The sequence below is a fragment of the Lepidochelys olivacea genome, assembly GCF_965140295.1.
Source record: "Lepidochelys olivacea isolate rLepOli2 genome assembly, chromosome: 7".
NCBI lineage: Eukaryota > Metazoa > Chordata > Testudines > Cheloniidae > Lepidochelys > Lepidochelys olivacea.
Genome location: NC_140417.1, coordinates 51,142,463 through 51,162,740, shown reverse-complemented (window position 1 = coordinate 51,162,740; position 20,278 = coordinate 51,142,463). Strand labels below are relative to the sequence as shown.

Below are 20,278 nucleotides of genomic sequence, written 5' to 3'. Positions count from 1 at the left end.
CTCTATGATGTGGTCCCCTTGTCCATGGGTGGCTGTGATAGATGGAATAAGTCTGACAACTCTTACTGATGTAGAGTAGAATTAACATCAAGTATAAAAATACTGGAGCCTTCTCTTTAAACTTGGATGCATGGCAGACAGTGAACTGTGTTTAAGACCCTGGCTGAAGGTGTTCAACATTTGCTATGAGGTTACTTAGCACCCCAAATAGGCTTCTACAAACAATTACTTGTAGAATTGTGGGGGGGAGGAAGAGGGGGAGAGAAAACGGAGGCTGAAAGTTCACCTGAGTGCAAACATAGCTTCAAAGGGATATTCAGCTGACCCGATATAAGGAAGTGCACCCCCACAGTCCCCTCTGGGCCGTCTCCCTAACCACAGTTGTTCTGAGGCAGATGGAAAGAAGGGTGAAGAGTTGGAGTGCAGACAGGAACTTTACAAGAATAATTTGTAGAGTCACAGAGTTGAAGACCAGAAGGGATCACTGGCTCATCGAGTGACTTCCTGTGGCATGTCACCAGCTACCTCTGCATTGAGCCAGTAACTGTGGGCTAGAGCGTCTCTGCCAGACAGGCATACAGTCTGGATCTGAAGTAATCAAGAGAGATTCAGAATCCACCACTTCCCTTTGTAGTTTGTTCCAATGGTCAATCGCTCTCCCAATTAAAGTGTCACCAGTGCTGCCTGAGAGCCTTTGTAGATCAGAAGGGACATGGTGATCATCTAGTGTGATGTCTAGTATAACAGGCCAAAGAACTGCCCTGAATTGAACTAGAGCTGATCTTTCAGAAAAACATCCACTCTTGATGTAACAACGGCCAGTGATAGAGAATCCACCCCACCCGTTGGTAAATTGTTCCAGTGCTTAATTATCCTCACCGTAAAAAAAGTGCTCCTTTTGCAGTTTAAGTTTGTCCAGCTTCAACCTCCAGCCACTGAATTTTGTTATACATTTGTCTGCTAGATTGAAGAACCCTCTCCAATGTATCAACGTCCTTCCTGAATTGTAGACACCAGAACTGGACCCAAGATTCCAGCAACAGTGCCAAATACAAATATAATATAACCTCCCTACTCTTACTTGATATTTTCCTGTTTATGGATCTAATGACCGCATTAGCCTTTTTGGCCACAGCATTGTACTGGGAGCTCCTGTTCAGCTGATTATCCACCATGACTCCATGTCTTTTTCAGAGGACTATCTTCCCAGGATAGACTCCTCCATCCTGTAAGTGTCTTACATTTTTTGTTCCTAGATATATACATTTACATTTAACCATATTAAACTGCATACTAATTGCTTGTGCCCAGTTTACCAAGTGATCCAGATTGCTCTATCAGTGACCTGTCCTCTTCATTATTTACCTCTCCCCAAATCCATGTTATTTGCAAATTTAATCAGTGATGATTTTATGTTTTCTTCCAGGTCACTGATAAAACTATTAATTAGCGTAAAGCTAAGAACAGATTCCGATCTCTTCAAAACCTTCCCAGTTCAGAGAGTATGAAAGGGGGTGGAGAGGTTTTCTTAACTTTTCTTCTGTTAATGCCCTTCTTGTGGGGATACGTGCTTCCTCCTTCTACCCAGACAGACCTCTATGTGGGTTTGCAGTGACAAGACAAACCTGGCATCACTGAACAGGTTTGAAGTCTGTGTGAAGGACGATGGTGCCAGCTGAGGGAAGAGGTGCTAAGGTGGGTGCTTCCTGGATCACCACCAAGGTTACTGAAAACTCAGTAGTCAGTGCTGGGTGAAGAATTCACTCCCAGTACAGGGCAGAGGAGAGTCTGGTCTCCAGGCTGTGACAGAAGATGGCACTAAAGCCAGAGTGGCATAGTGCATCTTGGTCCTCTGACGCAGGACTTATGACATGGAGGCTGGTCTTGGTACCATTGACAGACTCAGTATCAGACTGATGATCCTGGCGTCTTAAGGCTCTCTGCTCTACACTGAGTTACCAAGTGGGTCTGGCCCAGGCACAGAAGGCACTGAATGTAAGCATGTCTTTATGACTGATGAGCAGGAAGTGCAGCTCCTGAAACCTTACAGGCTCCCGGCCAGCTATGGTCTCACTAAGTGGCCCAAGAGAAGGGCTATCTACACTAAGCTATCCTGTAGGAAAGGTCTAGTCTGAGGACATGATGGTGAGTTCTGTTCACAATCTATGAGGGCGGAGAAAGAAGTGTGGATGCCCTTCCTAAAAAAGAAGCTTACAAGAAGTGGAAGATTGGACAAATGACCAGGGAAGAGTATAAAAATATTGCTCGGGCATGTAGGAATGAAATCAGGAGGGCCAAATCGCACCTGGAGCTGCAGCTAGCAAGAGATGTTAAGAGTAACAAGAAGGGTTTCTTCAGGTATGTTGGCAACAAGAAGAAAGCCAAGGAAAGTGTGGGCCCCTTACTGAATGAGGGAGGCAACCTAGTGACAGAGGATGTGGAAAAAGCTAATGTACTCAATGCTTTTTTTGCCTCTGTCTTCACGAACAAGGTCAGCTCCCAGACTGCTGCGCTGGGCATCACAGCATGGGGAGTAGGTGGCCAGCCCTCTGTGGAGAAAGAGGTGGTTAGGGACTATTTAGAAAAGCTGGACGTGCACAAGTCCATGGGGCCGGACGCGTTGCATCCGAGAGTGCTAAAGGAATTGGCGGCTGTGATTGCAGAGCCATTGGCCATTATCTTTGAAAACTCGTGGCGAACGGGGGAAGTCCCGGATGACTAGAAAAAGGCTAATGTAGTGCCAATCTTTAAAAAAGAGAAGAAGGAGGATCCTGGGAACTACAGGCCAGTCAGCCTCACCTCAGTCCCTGGAAAAATCATGGGGCAGGTCCTCAAGGAATCAATCCTGAAGCACTTACACGAGAGAAAAGTGATCAGGAACAGTCAGCATGGATTCACCAAGGGAAGGTCATGCCTGACTAATCTAATTGCCTTCTATGATGAGATTACTGGTTCTGTGGATGAAGGGAAAGCAGTGGATGTATTGTTTCTTGACTTTAGCAAAGCTTTTGACACGGTCTCCCACAGTATTCTTGTCAGCAAGTTAAAGAAGTATGGGCTGGATGAATGCACTATAAGGTGGGTAGAAAGCTGGCTAGATTGTCGGGCTCAACGGGTAGTGATCAATGGCTCCATGTCTAGTTGACAGCCGGTATCAAGTGGAGTGCCCCAAGGGTCGGTCCTGGGGCCGGTTTTGTTCAATATCTTCATAATGATCTGGAGGATAGTGTGGATTGCATTCTCAGAAAATTTGCGGATGATACTAAACTAGGAGGAGTGGTAGATACTCTGGAGGGCAGGGATAGGATACAGAGGGACCTAGACAAATTGGAGGATTGGGCCAAAAGAAATCTGATGAGGTTCAACAAGGATAAGTGCAGCGTCCTGCACTTAGGACGGAAGAACCCAATGCACCGCTACAGACTAGGGACCAAGTGGCTAGGCAGCAGTTCTGCGGAAAAGGACCTGGGGTGACAGTGGACGAGAAGCTGGATATGAGTCAACAGTGTGCTGTTGTTGCCAAGAAGGCCAATGGCATTTTGGGATGTATAAGTAAGGGCATAGCCAGCAGATCGAGGGACGTGATCGTTCCCCTCTATTCGACACTGGTGAGGCCTCATCTGGAGTACTGTGTCCAGTTTTGGGCTCCGCACTACAAGAAGGATGTGGATAAATTGGAGAGAGTCCAGCGAAGGGCAACAAAAATGATTAGGGGTCTGGAACACATGACTTATGAGGAGAGGCTGAGGGAAGTGGGATTGTTTAGTCTGCAGAAGAGAAGAATGAGGGGGGATTTGATAGCTGCTTTCAACTACCTGAGGGGTGGTTCCAAAGAGGATGGTTCTAGACTATTCTCAGTGGTAGAAGAGGACAGGACAAGGAGTAATGGTCTCAAGTTGCAGTGGGGGAGGTTTAAGTTGAATATTAGGAAAAACTTTTTCACTAGGAGGGTGGTGAAACACTGGAATGCGTTACCTAGGGAGGTGGTAGAATCTCTTTCCTTAGAAGTTTTTAAGGTCAGGCTTGACAAAGCCCTGGCTGGGATGATTTAATTGGGGATTGGTCCTGCTTTGAGCAGGGGGTTGGACTAGATGACCTCCTGAGGTCCCTTCCAACCCTGATATTCTATGATTCTATGATACAGAATAGGGCGATGTTACTCACATCATAAGAAATCTTATGCACTCTGCCCCAAAAGGACATGACTCTTCTTGGCAGTTCTACAGCTCCAGGCTGGGGCACCATATCCCACAAATGGAACATGCCCAGAGACCCCCTGGAAAATGAACAAGCTTTCATATAGAAATTCATCCTCTCCCCTCATATCTACAGATGGCCAAGAGATTTCACCAGTTTTCAGAAGTACACCTCACCTCAGTCATACAGGCTTTTGTCAATCTTTAGGGCTTGACTATCTCTACCCAAGGCTTTGTAGAAGCTCCAGCTAGTTCAGAAGAGTCACTTCTCTTGTGAGTAGGAAGGGCTGGGAGCATCTTCACATCTGTGCTAGCCATGACAACCCTGAAAAGGCCTCCTTGCTCACTCCACAAACTGAAGTCACGGCACCATGAAGAAAACCTGCTGGTAAGAAAGCTGAGCTCTCAGGAGCCGAAGGGCTCAGAGAGGATCGTCCATCAGTTCTAAGGACTACATTACTAACCCTGGAGCTGGAGGCTTTTTAACTGAGGGAAGGGACTTGAAATGCAGCAAGTCCCTCATGAACCAAACGATTACGGCAGCCTAAAGAAACTGCCTTACCTTCACACGTTCATGGCAAAATGAAATAGCAGCCACATGCCTGCTATTCGACACCGCACCTCCCATGGAAGGCACCCTTTTACAGATGTCAGTGAGAGACTTCATTGTGTCCACACACTTCTTTGGTATGCAAGGAGCATTGGGTTTTGTTTTTTTTCTTTTCTTTTTTTTGGAACACCAACTTCCTGCCAGACTGTTCTGCTTCACAACTGAACAGGCAAAGTTCTGGAATAGATGTGCCCCAGCGAATGCCTTTCTCACCCACTCCCACTAGGACGCCTTCATTTCCAGATGTGTTCGTGTTTCCTGTAAGGGAACTATTCAGGGTACAAAGATTCCCTCTGCCAGGGCGGGAGGACAGGGCAGCTATTTCACAGGGAGCTTGCTACAAAACATTGAGTGTCCCCAGAAAAACTCCCTTCAGCAGCTCACACTGCCAACTTGAAAAGGGTTTGTTCAGTTGCATTGTTCTGACTGGAACAAGCTGCATGCCTGCATGGAGCTCAAATCCCTGCCCACACCCTGATTCTTCTCACTCACAGAACAACAGCACAGGAAAAGCCCTGAACAGCTTTCAGAAAGGGAAATTTGTCTCTTTTCTAGTCACGGCCTTTTAATAAGCCAAAGGCCAAAGGAGAGCAGAACTACCCCACAATGCCTGTGCCAAGTACTGTGATCTCACAGCTAACCCGCACTCACTACAAGCTCAGCAGATATGCAGCAGGCTGATGTGTGAGCTGGCAGTAGGGTTAGCTAAGCCTAAACCAGTGACCTTCAGCCAGCCTGTGTACTAGGACGTTCTACTCCCCACTGGCCGCCCTCTCATCCTCCCAAATACTGGAGGAAGCAATCCGTAACAGCAGTGCTGAGACAAAACAAGGAACTTCCAGGCCTGCACGAGAAGCTGGTTATAATTAGACTGAGTCATACTTTCCAGCCCTCCAAATCCAGAGCTCGTTACTGAGAGTTCACTGAAAATGCTCAATTCCCTCACCCTGGCTCACTACAGAAAAGCAGACAATGAACCACTATCAACAAATCTTATCTCATGGATCGCAGGATTAGAGTTAGGCAGATCCCTTCCCAAGAGCTCCTGTGACCAGATCCAACCAGAGACCACTGTTGAGCCTAAAATATACGTGAGTAAACAGCCACAGATGCTCTTGAAGCTACTGCAGCACTGCTCTTTACATCTGAATCAGGGAGAATTATTCTCCTGGTCCCAGGTGTCCCTAACTCTAAAGCCACCATTACTTAGCACAACACCTGCCCACTGCTCCAACTGGTAATCCTTTTTGTCCTGTAGCAAACCTCCTCCAAGAAATGCTGGCTAATGGGTCACATTCAATTAGCAATCCCTGCACGAAGCTCCTTAGAGGGAGAATAGAATGATTTCAGACCTTACTTTCAAGGAATTCAGCAGAACTCGCACCCACCAACAAGTCTAAATGCTTCAGAAGTCTGCCTCTTTCAGTGAGACTGTTATATTACCAGGGACAGGCAGGGGACCGGTGCACACACCACACTTACAGCAGATAATAAATCTAGTATGGTTTCTGCAAATCAGTCCCTACAGATCCTACTAAGAGAATGAACTCTAATATCTGATAATAAACCTGTTAAACAAAAGTCCTTTCACCAGATGGCAAACAGAGTATTCACTGGGCTTGTCAAAAGCAGCCTCCTCTTTAAGGAGCAAAGCTGCTTTGCACAGATTTATATCCAAATGCTCCAACAGCCACAGAAACGCCATTTAACAGAATCAAGTAAATTAATCCACAAAATTAAAGGAGTCAATGTCATCCAGAGTGACTCACTGGCACAGAGCTGTGAGTGGCTGTCTCACCGTGCACCAACAACACCCTTCTCAGAGTGCTGCTGACCTTATGCACTTTGGAAAGGACCCTTTACCGGGAGCTACAGACTGGGCAACGGAAGATAGAAAAAGGGATCTGTACTAGTGGTCATTTCCTTTCTACTGGTAGGACAGTCCATAGAACCAGAATCTTATGCTAGGTCTGCAGTCTCACTGCCATGCCAGAGACAGTCCCACACTTGGCACACCCCCTTCCCAGAGCCTGCCAGCAAAGACTATCTTGATCAATATTCAGATTATAGTACTAAAGAGATGCAACATTTCTGTTGATAGCAACAAACTATAGTACACAAACTTGTCTGCTGCAGGTCTACAAATTATTTCACCACCACACTCGCTATTGATTCTATTTCACCCAGCCTGTGCTAGGCTGGATCTGTGCAACTTCCTACCAGAAGAACATTTTGGTTAAGCACAGAAATTCTCCTCTTCTGCTGAGGACAAAGGGCCACCAATCTCTTCAGTGGGACTGCGAATCAGCAGCAAGTATGATGCCACGGAGATAAATAAATATTTAAGAGTTTAGTCTCATTGCATACAACAGCCTTTTTTCTGATGCTCACATGCCTAGCTTGTAGACCTTCATGCTGGTACAGAAAGAAAGCCAGGAAGCTGCCTCGCATCTCGTTGTACAAAACATACATGTTTTCACCCCACATTGTGGACACTGCTCCCAGCAAATGCGTGGTGGCATTGGTAGGTTGAGTTAAAACTTGGACTATCCATCCAGCGTGCTCTTCCCGTTCCATCTTGAATGAGGCCTTTGAAACTGTCATGTATTTCCCCATGGGGAGAGTGCAGTTAGGGTATTGCATTGTCAGAGACAGGTGATCAGGATACCTCTTGGAGATCCTGTGGCATCAGCATCTTTCCAGTAGGTGTAAAGGTTTAGGACAGAATGGGGAAACATGATCTTCCTGCAGTCTGAGGAAGAACGTGTACCTGGAGAACAATACCAGGTTTACTAGAAGATCCAGCCTTTTCTGTGAAGAACATACGATGGGGTTCAATGCATAGAGCTCCTACCTACAGGCTCTTCTGAGGTGGCCGCTCATTAAGAATGCCAGAGATTGAAAGAAGAGAATTTCCTCCTTCAGTGACTCAGATGCATGTTTGTGAGAACATTTAACATTCGGCCGTGATCCCAGGGCTCTGCTCCACATACTGCAGGGTAAACTGATGTGTGAGGCTGACCTAAAGAGCCATCTGTTGTCCAGCTCTCTCCTACTTACTTCTACCTCAATGTTAATGAGAATGATCTTTTAGAGCCATGGATAACCCTCCCTATAGGAGCTCAAGAGGTGTCCCATTCTGGCTGAAGACAGCATTTGAGGGTGGTCTCTACACGAATGCAAAAATCCCAACCAAGTCAGATGAAGCATTGGGACATCTTGAAGCCAGACTGGGAGTAAGGACCTTGAGTGAATACCCTGTCTTTTTGCAGCTAGGATCAGCTTTCCTGGTTTTTGATGGAATACCAGTCCCTGAGAGAGGGAGAGTGTCATGCTGACTAGGTTTGAAAGTCATAGCCCCAAACATTGCCAGAGAAGGCCATCCATATGACTGCTGTCTTCTCCTTGATCTTCTGGACAGAAACGGGACAAGAGGAAAGGTATGCAGAAGGCACTCTGGTACATTTTCAGGAAGGATCCTTTGGCACTTTTTTGGTCCCTCTCAGGAGAAAGGGAGAGTGTGGGGTCTTACTGTTAAATCTGGGAGTAAAAGTCCATTGGCAGTTTGCCGAGGTGCACAGTTAGGTGGGGGAACTCTCAAAATAGACACACTCCCGCTCAGCCAGCTCTATTAGTGTCCTGTTAGTCTGCTCTAGTGCTTAGCTCTCCTTTAGTATGAAGTGCACACAGGCATGAGACACTCTCCTGCCTAGGAAAGTAAGAGACTTGTAAGGAAGGGGATCAGGTCCTCTCATTTAATAGTCATCGTGGTGGATGTGATGCTCATCATTACTAGGACACTCTTGGTGCATTCAGGGGAGGCTGTGCTTTGAGACCACGTCACATGTCATTCTGCTCCAGCCAGCTGATGCTGTGCTCTCCTCTGCATGACAATGTTTCCTTGATCACCCTTCTGCTGGTAATGTGCTCCCAGCCCTCTAGACCCATGCCTGGAAGTCACAGATTCTTTCCAGTTCAGAAATTCTGCAGCCTGCAGTTCTATTGACCTTCACCCATCAGCAGAGAGTGACCTCAACAACAGACAGCACATGAGAGCAGCTTGGTGTGATGACAGGAGGAAGAGGTTAATGTGAACTTCTTCCTGTGAGTGCTGCTGGAACAGTGGAAGTGTAGGAATAGTGGAAGTACTGACCACAACAAACACAGCTATGGACTATTCAAAGAACTATTACATAGGGATGTGGCAACATGCCTCATTTTGATCTATAAGATAGAAAACCCCTTGGGAGTTAGCTACTAGGGTAGGCTTTAAATGTCTCCATCTTGAACTGTGGCTTTGACAGGTTTCAGAGTAGCAGCCGTGTTAGTTTGTATCTGCAAAAAGAAAAGGAGTACTTGTGGCACCTTAGAGGCTAACAAATTTATTTGAGCATAAGCTTCCGTGAGCTACAGCTCACTTCATTGGATGCATACTGTGTTTTCCACTGTATGCATCTGATGAAGTGAGCTGTAGCTCACGAAAGCTTATGCTCAAATAAATTTGTTAGCCTCTAAGATGCCACAAGTACTCCTTTTCTTTTTGTGGCTTTGAGGAGCTTGTTCGGTCCAGCATATCATTCCTGACCTCCTGGAGACCAGGAAGAACAGGAGTATAGGTCATTGTCTTTCTGATCTGCTTTACTGCCACAACTGGGAGACGTTTAATGGCTATTTTTGCCTGATTTTAATTAGGGCTTGAGCTCCCTATGTACTGGCTACGAAGGGCTTGGCTCGTCTGAGTCCATAAGTGCGACAAACATTGGTTTGCTGAAAGCTCCAGCTGAGCAGCACAAATTGTCTAGGGTTGCATGAGATGCAACAGCAAATAAATGCCAGAGTTCTTTCAGGTGCACCTAGCCCACAGGATTTCCTAACTTCTACGAGAGATGGATTCAGATAGGGAATCTGTACAGGCCAAAAGTGCCCCGGCAAAACAAGTGGAAACTGCTGATGCCCTCTCACACCTAAAGTTGCCTACCTATGTCTTCCATAAGGAATCCCCTCTCCTAAGTGGAGTCCTTTGGAAGGAAGCCCTCCACATTCAGTAAGTATGGATGCATCCTTACCAACGCAGAGATCTGTATTAAACCAATGTAGGGTAAAAACCCATGAAAGTCTCACAGAGACAAGGCCTAAGTCCGATTTTAAAATCAATTTAAGTTGAAGTGCAACTTCTGTGTTTAGACTAGTCCTCTGACACCTGAAAACCACTCAGGCTTCACTGCACCACAGCATAGTAACCCTCCTCCAGCACTTTCCAGCTGAGGAGCTGGAAGCACTTTCCCTGGGAGGCAGGGACGCATTACAACGTCCAGCTACGGAACCCCTTAGTGCTTCCGTGCATATTCAGTCACCCCTGCATGCTCTACGTACCCCTCAATCCCAAGCACGTGTGCCCAGTGCTCTCCCAAACCTGCCACACCCCCACCCTCACATGGTCAGTGTTACCCCCAATCCTACACGTGTTCCTCCGAGAACACTGGGTCAGAGCCCCGCTGTGCAGTCCTAGCTAAAGAGGTGTACACTTCGGTAAAGCAGCCAGTATGAGACACTGGTCAGGAAGCGGTTTCTCAGACAGATAGGGGTTCCTAGAGCACAGCTCACACCTTGGGCTGCACTGGGAAGCCTGGGAATTTGATCAGCAGGAGTCTGTGCATTTAGAGACAAAAATCCAAAGTTGACAGTTGGCCTGCACTTGTATTTTTGTTGATAAAACAGATGATGCTAGTTGTCAATTTGCCGAGCACCCGCAGCTCCCCAGACTCCCTGGAGTTTGGGTACTAAGCAGCCAAGAACCAGGCTTTCACATGGCAGTGGTCATATGAAGAAAGCAGGCAGCATGACTAAGGCCACCATGGCATGTCCTAGCTTCCACCTGGGCAAGTTTCATCAGCCCCACAGTGCTGCAGCCTTCAGTTCAAAGCAGATGACAGTCCTCTAGCTCTTCGAAACATGGAACTCATCCAGCACCGTTCTCCTCCCCACCCGACTCAGAATGCAGGTGTTCCAGATGTGCCAGATGCACCTTTTAGATCCCCAGATTATCACTGCCACTCATCAGGGCCAGGACTCTTAGTAGTGCAAATGGGACCCACTCACACTTCACTTTCTTGATCTAGATTCTTTAGCGCTGTGATCTGTGTCCTCTGGCTCTACAGCAAACCCGCCTATAAGGAGAAGTTGGCAAGTCCAAGATTTTCCTCCTCCCTCACCTCCAGATCCCTTCTGACCACTTGAAAAAGAGCAAACACGTAATTCTCTCAGGTTTAGACTGGGAAATGGTCCAGCCCCATCTGTCAATGAATCTAGAAAAGCCTGGGAAGCAGAAGCAGTCTTCCCTGCACCCAGCCTGGAGAGGACTCCTCACCAGTAGTGAATAGTGACACCTTGACAGTCTCTCTCACTTTTCTTTCCTTGCCTAGCTGGTGTCACTTTCACACTTCCATATCTTGCAGCTACAGCACCTAGAAGTCCTGAAGGCAATAGACACAAAGCTTGAGGACAGGCAGATGTGGCTCTCTTGGGAGCCACAGGATTGATCATAGCTCCTCTCAGACAAGGAGAAGTGTCCCCACGGGTCACAGGGCTCTCCCCACGGGTCACAGGGCAAGGGGAGGAGACACGGTGTCAAATGGAGTCAAGAGCCAGAGCCATACAACAGGATCTGTGCTATGGCATCACATCAGTGGCCCAATATTTTGTCCCCATGGTAAAACAAGTCACCCCATGGTGTCAAAGGATCATTCCAGGACTTGGGCTATGGGAGGCTGAGGGTCACTGTCCTTCAGTGATTCATGTGCCCCTTGCTTGGGCATCTGGGTGCACGCAGGTTAAATGTAACCAGACATTGAACCAAACCAGCTCCTACAGAGGGGACCAGACCGCCTCTATTCTTCACTCTAGGATGAAGGCGTTCAATCCAGTAAGAAATAAACAGTGATATTCCGGAAGAGGGAAATGGAAGTTTCTTCCACTCATCTATCACCAAATCCAACAGCCTCCCCCGAGTCTGAATCATAGCACCATCTATGACCCATCCGTTCAAACCCATTTGTCACACTGGCACGGAGACAGACCCAGTCCCTCCCACAGGCATGACTGCAAGGAAGGGGATTGTGAGGTATGAGGCAGGCGGATGCATTTCTCACCTGCACCATTTCTCCATTAGAAGCAATTAAATCTGTGGGGATGGTGACTCTGAAGTAGCGTCCCACCACAGCAGAGCTGTCTGGAATCCCCACCACTGCTGGGACCGTCTCACGGAGATTTGACAGCACAGAATGCATGGAGGCCTCTAACTGGTTTTCCCAGTCCTGTGCAAGTTCAGAGCGTTCACTGGGCCAATGGCATTGAACAGAGGCAGCCACCAGCAGCAGCATAAGCAAAGTCCTCCCCAGCAGAGCGGGAAGCAGTACAAATCCCACAGTCATTTTTCTTGCAGACTCCAATACTGTATTCCACTCAGAAAGGGAGCCCTGAAAGCCTGTGTGCTGGCTCCTCAAGCTCCTCACAGCAGCTTCATCCTGGGAGTCTCCCGAACCTGAGAGAGAAAGAAGAGGCCAGGTCAGCACATGAAAGATGCCCGTTTAAGAGCACTGAAGAATAGCCAAGAAGCCCACTTGCCTAATGCCTCTGCCCTCCCACCCTTTTAGCTCTGCTGTGCAAATGCAAGAGGCCTATTCCCAGCGGAGAGCAAGCCTTTAGCAGCCCATGCTCACACTGGAGTACAGCCACTCAATGGAAACAAGGATCCTTCCTCCTCTCCACTCTCAGCCACCAACTGCTGGTGCCTGAGCGCTCAGTGATTCAAAGAGGAACACCCTGGAGTGTGAGCAGGAGGAACCGATGCAGTCTCAGAACTTTGGAACTAGGTGACCTTTCCAAGAGAGCTGCAGTTAAGCTAGGATATCAATGAATTTAAATGCTAATTTCACAGAACAAGCCCCTGAAGAGATGTACACTAGTGTGAGCAGGAAGCTGCCACCTTGACAGCCTGGGGCAGAACAGATGATTCTGCTTCAAAGGCCCATGAGCCCCCACAACCAGACCCGCCCCCAACTCTAGCTTTCAGAGTTGGGCATGTGTGCAGAATGGACTCTCTTGGCTAGCAATGCACTGCCAAACCTGGTGTGGGGCAATAAGCATGCACTGGGCCCCTCAACACCCTCCCTACACATGCAGGATGCTCCCCTCCCTATCGTACCCCCCAGTCCCCACTCCACTCCTCCCTGTATGCTGTCCTGCGCCCCCCTTCAACATAGGGTGGGCACCACTGCTCCTTTCCAGCGCTGTGCAAGGATCAGGTTCTATCCATTCCTTGTTCACACAGACTTGCCTTCAATGTCTCTTATTTAGCAGCTTGTTCTTTCTCCCTCCACCTTTGTGTTCCCTTCTCTCCTCTTTGGTGCCCTAACTCCCATCTTTTGCTCCCCTCTTCCTTCTATTCCCTCCCCCCTTCCCCTTAGTGCTCAGAGCTTGTGTAGGTCCAAAGTTATAGTCAGAGATCTCCAATGCAGCTCCCCATGCCATGGCTGTTCCTGCCATAAATTGTGTCTATCCAATAAGTTTCTCCACTGCACTCGTGTTGTGCTACAGCTTCTTCCCTCGGGAAGCCCTTGGGAGTCTTTACTGCAAGGTGTCACAAGAAGAAGCAGCCCCCCCCCCATCCCCTGATGCCAGATTGGGCAGTGCTCTATGCTAGGCTGGGAGGCCAAGAGTCAGGATACAATGGCTCAAGGGGAAGCTGCTTAGCCCTGTGAGACACTGCTAAGGGATGAGGCTTTCTTCAGGGCTAAGCAGCTGACAGGGGCTCCAGCACCCCTTTCTCGATCCAGGGAGGAGCACCTCACAGCCATTCCGAGACAAGCTGCAAGTGTTTGTGACTGCCAGATCTGAGCACAGCCTGTAAGTTATCAGTGAATCTACTCCAGCTGTGCCATTTGACGTCAGCCCTCCTGACAGACCCGAGAAGAAGTTACTTACTGTAACTGGAGGTTCTTTGAGACGTATAGTTCCTATTTGGATTCCAGACATGCGTGTGCATGCGTGCCATGTGACAGTGATTTTCTAGTAGTGTTCTTGATCTCTATGTGAGCCACCTGCATGCTTGTGTCTGAGGCTATAAGAGGCCATGCGGTTAACGATGCTCCAGTTCTCTCTCACTCGCAAGCAATGGAATCCACAGCAGAGAAGATGGAGGGCAGGTATTGGAACCAAATAGGGACCACACATCTCAGAGAACTTCTTTGAGTGATGGTCCCTACATGGAGGCCAGATGTGGGTGAGTAGGGAGCAGCGCTCAGCGTGGAGGTGGGTACGTGGACTCGCGTGAAGTCAGTCGGCAGGACAGCTCGGCCGACAGACGCATCCCCAGCAATGGCGCAGCGAGCGGTAAAGGTGTGGACCCAGGTCCATGTCGCTGCCTTGCAAACATTCTGCTAAGGCACGTCCACAAAGTAGGCCAACAAGATGGCCTGTGCCTGCGTGGAGTGAGCCAGGACTCCAGGAGGCGGAGGAGAGAGCATAGCAGTCTGCAATGAAATGGGAGATCCATTTAGAGATGTGTTGAGAAGAGAGGCCCTGGCAATCGTGACGAAGAGCCTGGGCGAAGCCTGAAAGGCATGGTTGCATTGGAGATTGAGAGAATGCAGTGTTTTTGTTCTGGAGGTGGTGTGTGGTTTGGGTAGAAGATTGGAAGGTGGATGCTTTGGTTGAGGTGGAACGGGGAGAAACTTGTGGTGCAGGTGCAGGGAAACTTTATGGAAGATGCATATTGTGGGGAGGGGTGGGTCAGCTATCAGAGCCACCAGGTCGCTAATGGGCTGCACTGAAGCGATGGCCATCAAGATGATCTTCAAAGGGCAGTTTAGTGAGGGCAGAGAGGATTATATTTAGGTCCCAAGATGGGGTAGGGTTTCCATACTGGTGGAAAGGCAATGAGCAAGCCTTGAAGGAAGCGAATGGTGATCAGGTGAGTGAAGGTGGAGGAACCATCCATGGCGGGGAGGAAGGCACTGAGCACCGCCAGGTGGACACATATGGATGAGTGAATGAGGTCCGACACTTAAGATGGAGAGTGTAGTCCAGGAGGATGGGAGCAGAGAGAGTCTCCAGTGGATAATGGTGGTGGTGTGCCTGGATGGTGAAATGCGCCCGCTTCACTTGGCCTGCTGTGCATGAGGACGTCATGCACCAGGGTGGAGCACGTTCTGTCTATATATGAGCCCTATCCAAACACCAAGCTGTAAGGCGGAGCAGGCCCAGGTTGGGGTGCTGCAAGCGTTGCTGCACCTAGGTGAAGAGATCCAGGTGGGTGGGAAGGCAGATCAGAGGGAGAGTGGCGAGGTGAAGGAGGTCAGTGAACCAACACTGGTGAGGCCAAAAGGGGGTTATTGTGATGAATGTTGCTTGATCCTGTTGCACCTTGTGGAGGATTTGTGGGAGCAGAGGAATGGGTGGGAAGGCATAGCAGACTTCAACAGTCTGTGGCAGGAGAAGAGCGTCGCTTTGTGAGCTAGTCCAGAGGACCCGTCTGGAGCAGAAGAGGAGGAGTTTTTGGTTCTTGTTGGTTGTGAAGAGGTTCCAGCGCGGGGTCCCCCACCGGTGGAAGACGGAGTAAAGTGTGGGATCATGGAGCTCCCACTCGTGATTTGCATAGAACAGGGGTGGCTCCTTGTCTAGGCACCGACTCCGGGGCTGGAGCTACAGGTGTCAACTTTCCAATGTGCCAGGGGGTGCTCACTGCTCAGCCCCTGGCTCTGCCACAGGCTCTGCCCCCACTCCACCCCTTCCCGCCCCCTCCTCAGAGCCTGCCATGCCCTCGCTCCTCCCCCTCCCCTCCTGCAAGCCACGAAACCGCTGATTGGATGGTGAGGGGAGGGAGAGGGAGGTGCTGATTGGCAGGGCTACCAGTGGGCAGGAAGCACTGGAAGTGGTGGTGGGGGGGAGCTGATATGGGGCTGCTGACATATTACTGTGGCTCTTTGGCAATGTACATTAGTAAATTTTGGCTCCTTCTCAGGCTCAGGTTGGCCACCCCTGGCATACAAGAGTGTGTCTGCCAAGGAGTTGCTGGTGCCTGGAAGGTGCATGGTGTGCCACGGGACCCCATTCTTGATGAAGCGGTTCCAGAGCTGGACAGCCTCTGCACAGAGAGGGTAACCTGGTGCTGCCTTGCTTGTTGATATACACAACTGCTGACATGTCTGACAGCAAATGAAAGTGCAGTGATCTTATGAGGGGGAGACAAAGCAGACAGCTTGGAGTTCCAGGAAGATGATGTGCATCCTCACCTCTTGTGGTGTGCAGAGGCCCTCAGTCGTGTGACCATCCAGATGGAAATCTCACCCTGTGAGGGAGGTGTCTGTGGTGAGAGTGGAGCAGGAAGGGTGAATGGATGCCGACCAAGATGTTGGATGGCTCAGACCACCACTTGAAGGAAGCCAGGACAAATCGGGGAAGCGGGACTGGTTTGTCCAAGCAATCTGTCTGAGGTCTGTAGATTGACTGGAGCAAAAGTTGAGGGCACTGCATACAGAGGTGTGCCTGGGGCGTTACAGAGGTGCAGGCCACAATGTGGCCATGGAGGGAAAGGCACTGGTGGATAGGTGTGTGCGGATTGTGGTGTAGTGGCGTCATGGGAGGTGAGGGTGGCAAAGAGGTCCATCAGGAGGAAAGTGAGGCCTACGATAGAGACCAGGCACACCCAAATAAAGGTGATCTCTTGGACAGGGATGAGGACTGACTTTTCCTTGTTGATATAGACACCCAGGCTGGTGAGGAGATCGCGAAGGGTCTAGATAGTGGAAAGGAGGCAGGTGCATGGATGTCGCAATGAGGAGCCAATCATCCAGGTAGGGAAACACTGAGTGGCTGAAGTGTTGTATGTGGGCTGCAACAACGGTGAAAACTTTTGTGAACACGCAGGGAGGGGTGGTGATACCGAAGGGGAGGACCCAGAACTAATAATGGGAGTGTCCCACTGTAAAATGGAGAAATTTCCAGTCGCAATGAGAGGGATCTCCACGTCACCATGGGGTGGGTGATGAGGGGGGAATGAGAGGAACTCTACTGAGTACTCCATGACGTCCAGTGCCCAGCAATCGGTGGTGATCTTGCCCCAAGTGTGGGCGAACAGGGTGAGATGCCCCCAAGGATGACCAGGGTAGGCATGGGAGGACGTTGGTGGGTCTCAATGGAAGAGTCAAATGGCCATTTGGAGTGACGCTGTGGAAGAGTTGAGGGAGCAGAAGTAGTAGTGGTGGGGTAATGGGGTCGTTGAGTGCATGGACACTGGCAAGACTGCTCCTGCTGTCATTGAAAATAGGGCTGATAGGGCACAGTGACCAAGGATGACTGTTGCTGCCTGCAGATCAGGGCAGAGATACCAAGCGACCATAGTATGACGTGGAAATCCTCGAGGGAGCGGGGGGATCCGTGCATCTTGTCACTGAAGTGTTTCTGATTGTCAAAGGGAAGGTCCTTGAGAGTGATCTGGACCTCCTTAGGAAATCTGGAGGATTGAAGTCAGGAGTCTTGGCAGAGTAGGACACTGTTTGCTAGGTAGCGGGACACAGCGTCAGTAGCACCAACCGCTATCTGGAGGGTCATCTTGGTGACCAGTTTGCCCTCATCCAGGATCGCCTGGAGATCCTGTTTGTCTGCCCAGAGAAAGGTCTGAGAGTCAATAAGCTTCAGGTATATGAACAAACTGTACTCTGTCAAGAGGGCCTCGTAACTGGCAATACGGAACTGAAGTCCCACAGAAATAAACCTTTTGCCCTAAACGGTCCAGTTTCTTTGCCACCCTATGCAGGGGTGTGGTGTGGCCTTAAGGTGTTGCTGTTGAGCCCGTTCAGTCGCTGCGTGCACCACAAAGGAGTTATGGGGCAGGTGTGTGAGAGCAGGAAGTCCATACCCTAGAATGGGACAAAATACTGCTACTCAAGGTGCTTCAGAGTAGGGGAACAGGAGGCCAGAGTGTGTCAGACCAACTCTGCCAGTTGTAGGATGGCCGTGTGGATAGGAAGGGCAGTATGGGAGGGCCCCAGTGGTTGGAAAATATCCAGGACTGGTTTTGTGGGTCCTGGACTTCTTCTACCATGAGCTCGAGAGCCTTTGCTACATGCCAAAGTAGGTTGTGGTACTGGTTATGGTTGTCCAAAGGGGAGAGGGAAGGTGGAATTAATGCCTCATCTGAGATGATGAGGCTCTGGTGAGGACTGGTGTTTCTGGCAGTGCTAGCTGCATGATGACCATAGAATCATAGACGATTAGGGTTGGAAGAGACCTCAGGAGGTCATCTAGTCCAACCCCCTGCTCAAAGCAGGACCAACACCAACTAAGTCATCCCAGCCTGGGCTTTGACAAGCCAGGCCATAAAAACCTCTAAGGATGGAGATTCCACCACCTCCCTGGGTAACCCATTCCAGTGCTTCACCACCCTCCTAGTGAAATAGTGTTTCCTAATATCCAACCTAAACCTCTCCTACTGCAACTTGAGACCATTGCTTCTTCTTCAGTCATCTGCCACCACTGAGAACAGCCTAGCTCCATTCTCTTTGGAACCCCTCTTTAGGTAGTTTAAAGCTGCTGTCAAATCCCCCCTCACTCTTCTCTTCCTCAGACTAAATAACCGCAGTTCCCTCAGCCTCTCCTCAAACCATGTGCCCCACCCCCCCAATCATTTTCGTTGCCCTCTGCTGGACTCTCTCCAATTTGTCCACATTTCTTCTGTAGTGGGGGGACCAAATCTGGACACAGTACTCCAGGTGTGGCCTCACCAGTGCCGAATAGAGGGGAATAATCACTTCCCTCGGTATGCTGATAATGCTCCTACTAATGCAGTCCAATATGCCATTAGCCTTCTTGGCAACACGGGCACACAGTTGACTCATATCCAGTTTCTCATCCACTGTAATCTCCAGGTCCTTTTCTGCAGAACTGCTGCTTAGCCAGTCAGTCCCCAGCCTGTAACGGTGCATGGGATTCTTCCGTCCTAAATGCAGGACTCTGCACTTGTCCTTGTTGGACCACATTGGACTTCTTTTGGCCCAATCCGGACCCTATCCCTACTCTCCAGCATATCTACCTCTCCCCCAAGCTTTGTGTCATCCACAAACTTGCTGAGGGTGCAATCCATCCCATCATCTAGATCATTAATGAAGATGTTGAACAAAGCCAGCCCCAGGACAGACACCTGGGGCATTCTGCTTGATACCGGCTGACAACTAGACATCGAGCCATTGATCACTACCCACTGAGCCTGACAATCTGTCCACCTTATAGTCCATCCAATCCATACTTTAACTTGCTGGCAAGAATACTGTGGGACACCGTATCAAAAGCTTTGCTAAAGTCAAGATATATCACGTCCACTGCTTTCCCCATATTCACAGAGCCAGTTATTTCATCATAGAAGGCAATCAGGTTGGTCAGGCATGACTTGCCCTTGGTGAATCCATGCTGACTGTTTCTGACCACCTTCCTCTAAGTGCTTCAAAATAGTTTCCTTGAAGACCTGCTCCATGATTTTTCCAGGGACTGAGGTGCGGCTGACCCGTCTGTAGTTCCCCGGGTTCTCCTTTTTTAAAGATGGACACTATATTTGCCTTTTTCCAATCGTGCAGGACCTCCCCCGATCGCCACGAGTTTTCAAAGATAATGGCCAATGGCTCTGCAATAACATCAGCCAACTCCCTCAGTACCCTCAGGTGCATTAGATTTGGCTCCATGGACTTGTGCATGTCCAGCTTTTCTAAATAGTCCTTAACCTGTTCTTTCACCACTGAGGGCTGCTCACCTCCTCCCCATACTGCGTTGCCCAGGACAGATGTCTTCTTCTGGCTCCTCATATCTGCAGGGGGCACGGTGCAGGCAGGGGACAGCTGGTAAGATAGCAGCAGCAGCACCCCATGGTCCTGGCAGAGTCATAGGGAGACCAGTAGGGCCAAGCATAGGGGTCACTGGGCATCAACGGGCCCCAGGGGGAATGAACTACGGCTCTGGTTCATATGCAGGTGGATAGGTTGAGTTTTGCCAGGGAAACGAACTGCGAGAGAGCGCAGATGTCAAGGAGGGGTGTGGCTTGGAAAACCACTCAGACTCAGAGGATAGGTCTGGCAGAGGCAGAACCGTCATCAACGGCAGTGCCTGGGGGGAAGAAGTGCGCCACTCTGGGAGGAGTAGGAGAGGTTCATCTGCCATAGTGGAAAGCAGCGAGGTGTCCAGAGGGCTGGAGTGAGGCGGTGAACTGGCGTATGGGAGCATCAGCTTTGCCATGGGCATCAGCTGTATCAGGTGAGCTGGCATGCAGGGAACCGGGCATGACAGTCTGGAAGGGCCGAGCGGCGTTGACTGTTTTGGACCGACAACCATAGCGGTAGGAGGTACCTGCAGCTCAAAGCAGTCTTTAGCCTTATGCTCCTTCCGGGAATTAGCGGAGCTAAGAGCACCAAGGAACAGGTGTTCCGAC

The 20,278-nt window shown here is 49.5% G+C and overlaps 1 protein-coding gene across 3 annotated transcripts in view; it reads right to left on the bottom strand.

The window, feature by feature from the left end:
- The window catches only part of DAG1 (dystroglycan 1), a 115,725-nt gene that overhangs the window by 20,085 nt on the left and 75,362 nt on the right, over positions 1-20,278 (bottom strand). For all 3 annotated transcript variants that reach the window (XM_084634284.1, XM_084634283.1, XM_084634285.1), the window contains exon 2: positions 11,955-12,346. In XM_084634284.1, the coding sequence (XP_084490410.1) occupies positions 11,955-12,236 (282 nt within the window). In that variant the 5' untranslated portion in view covers positions 12,237-12,346. The remainder of the gene's footprint in view (positions 1-11,954; positions 12,347-20,278) is intronic.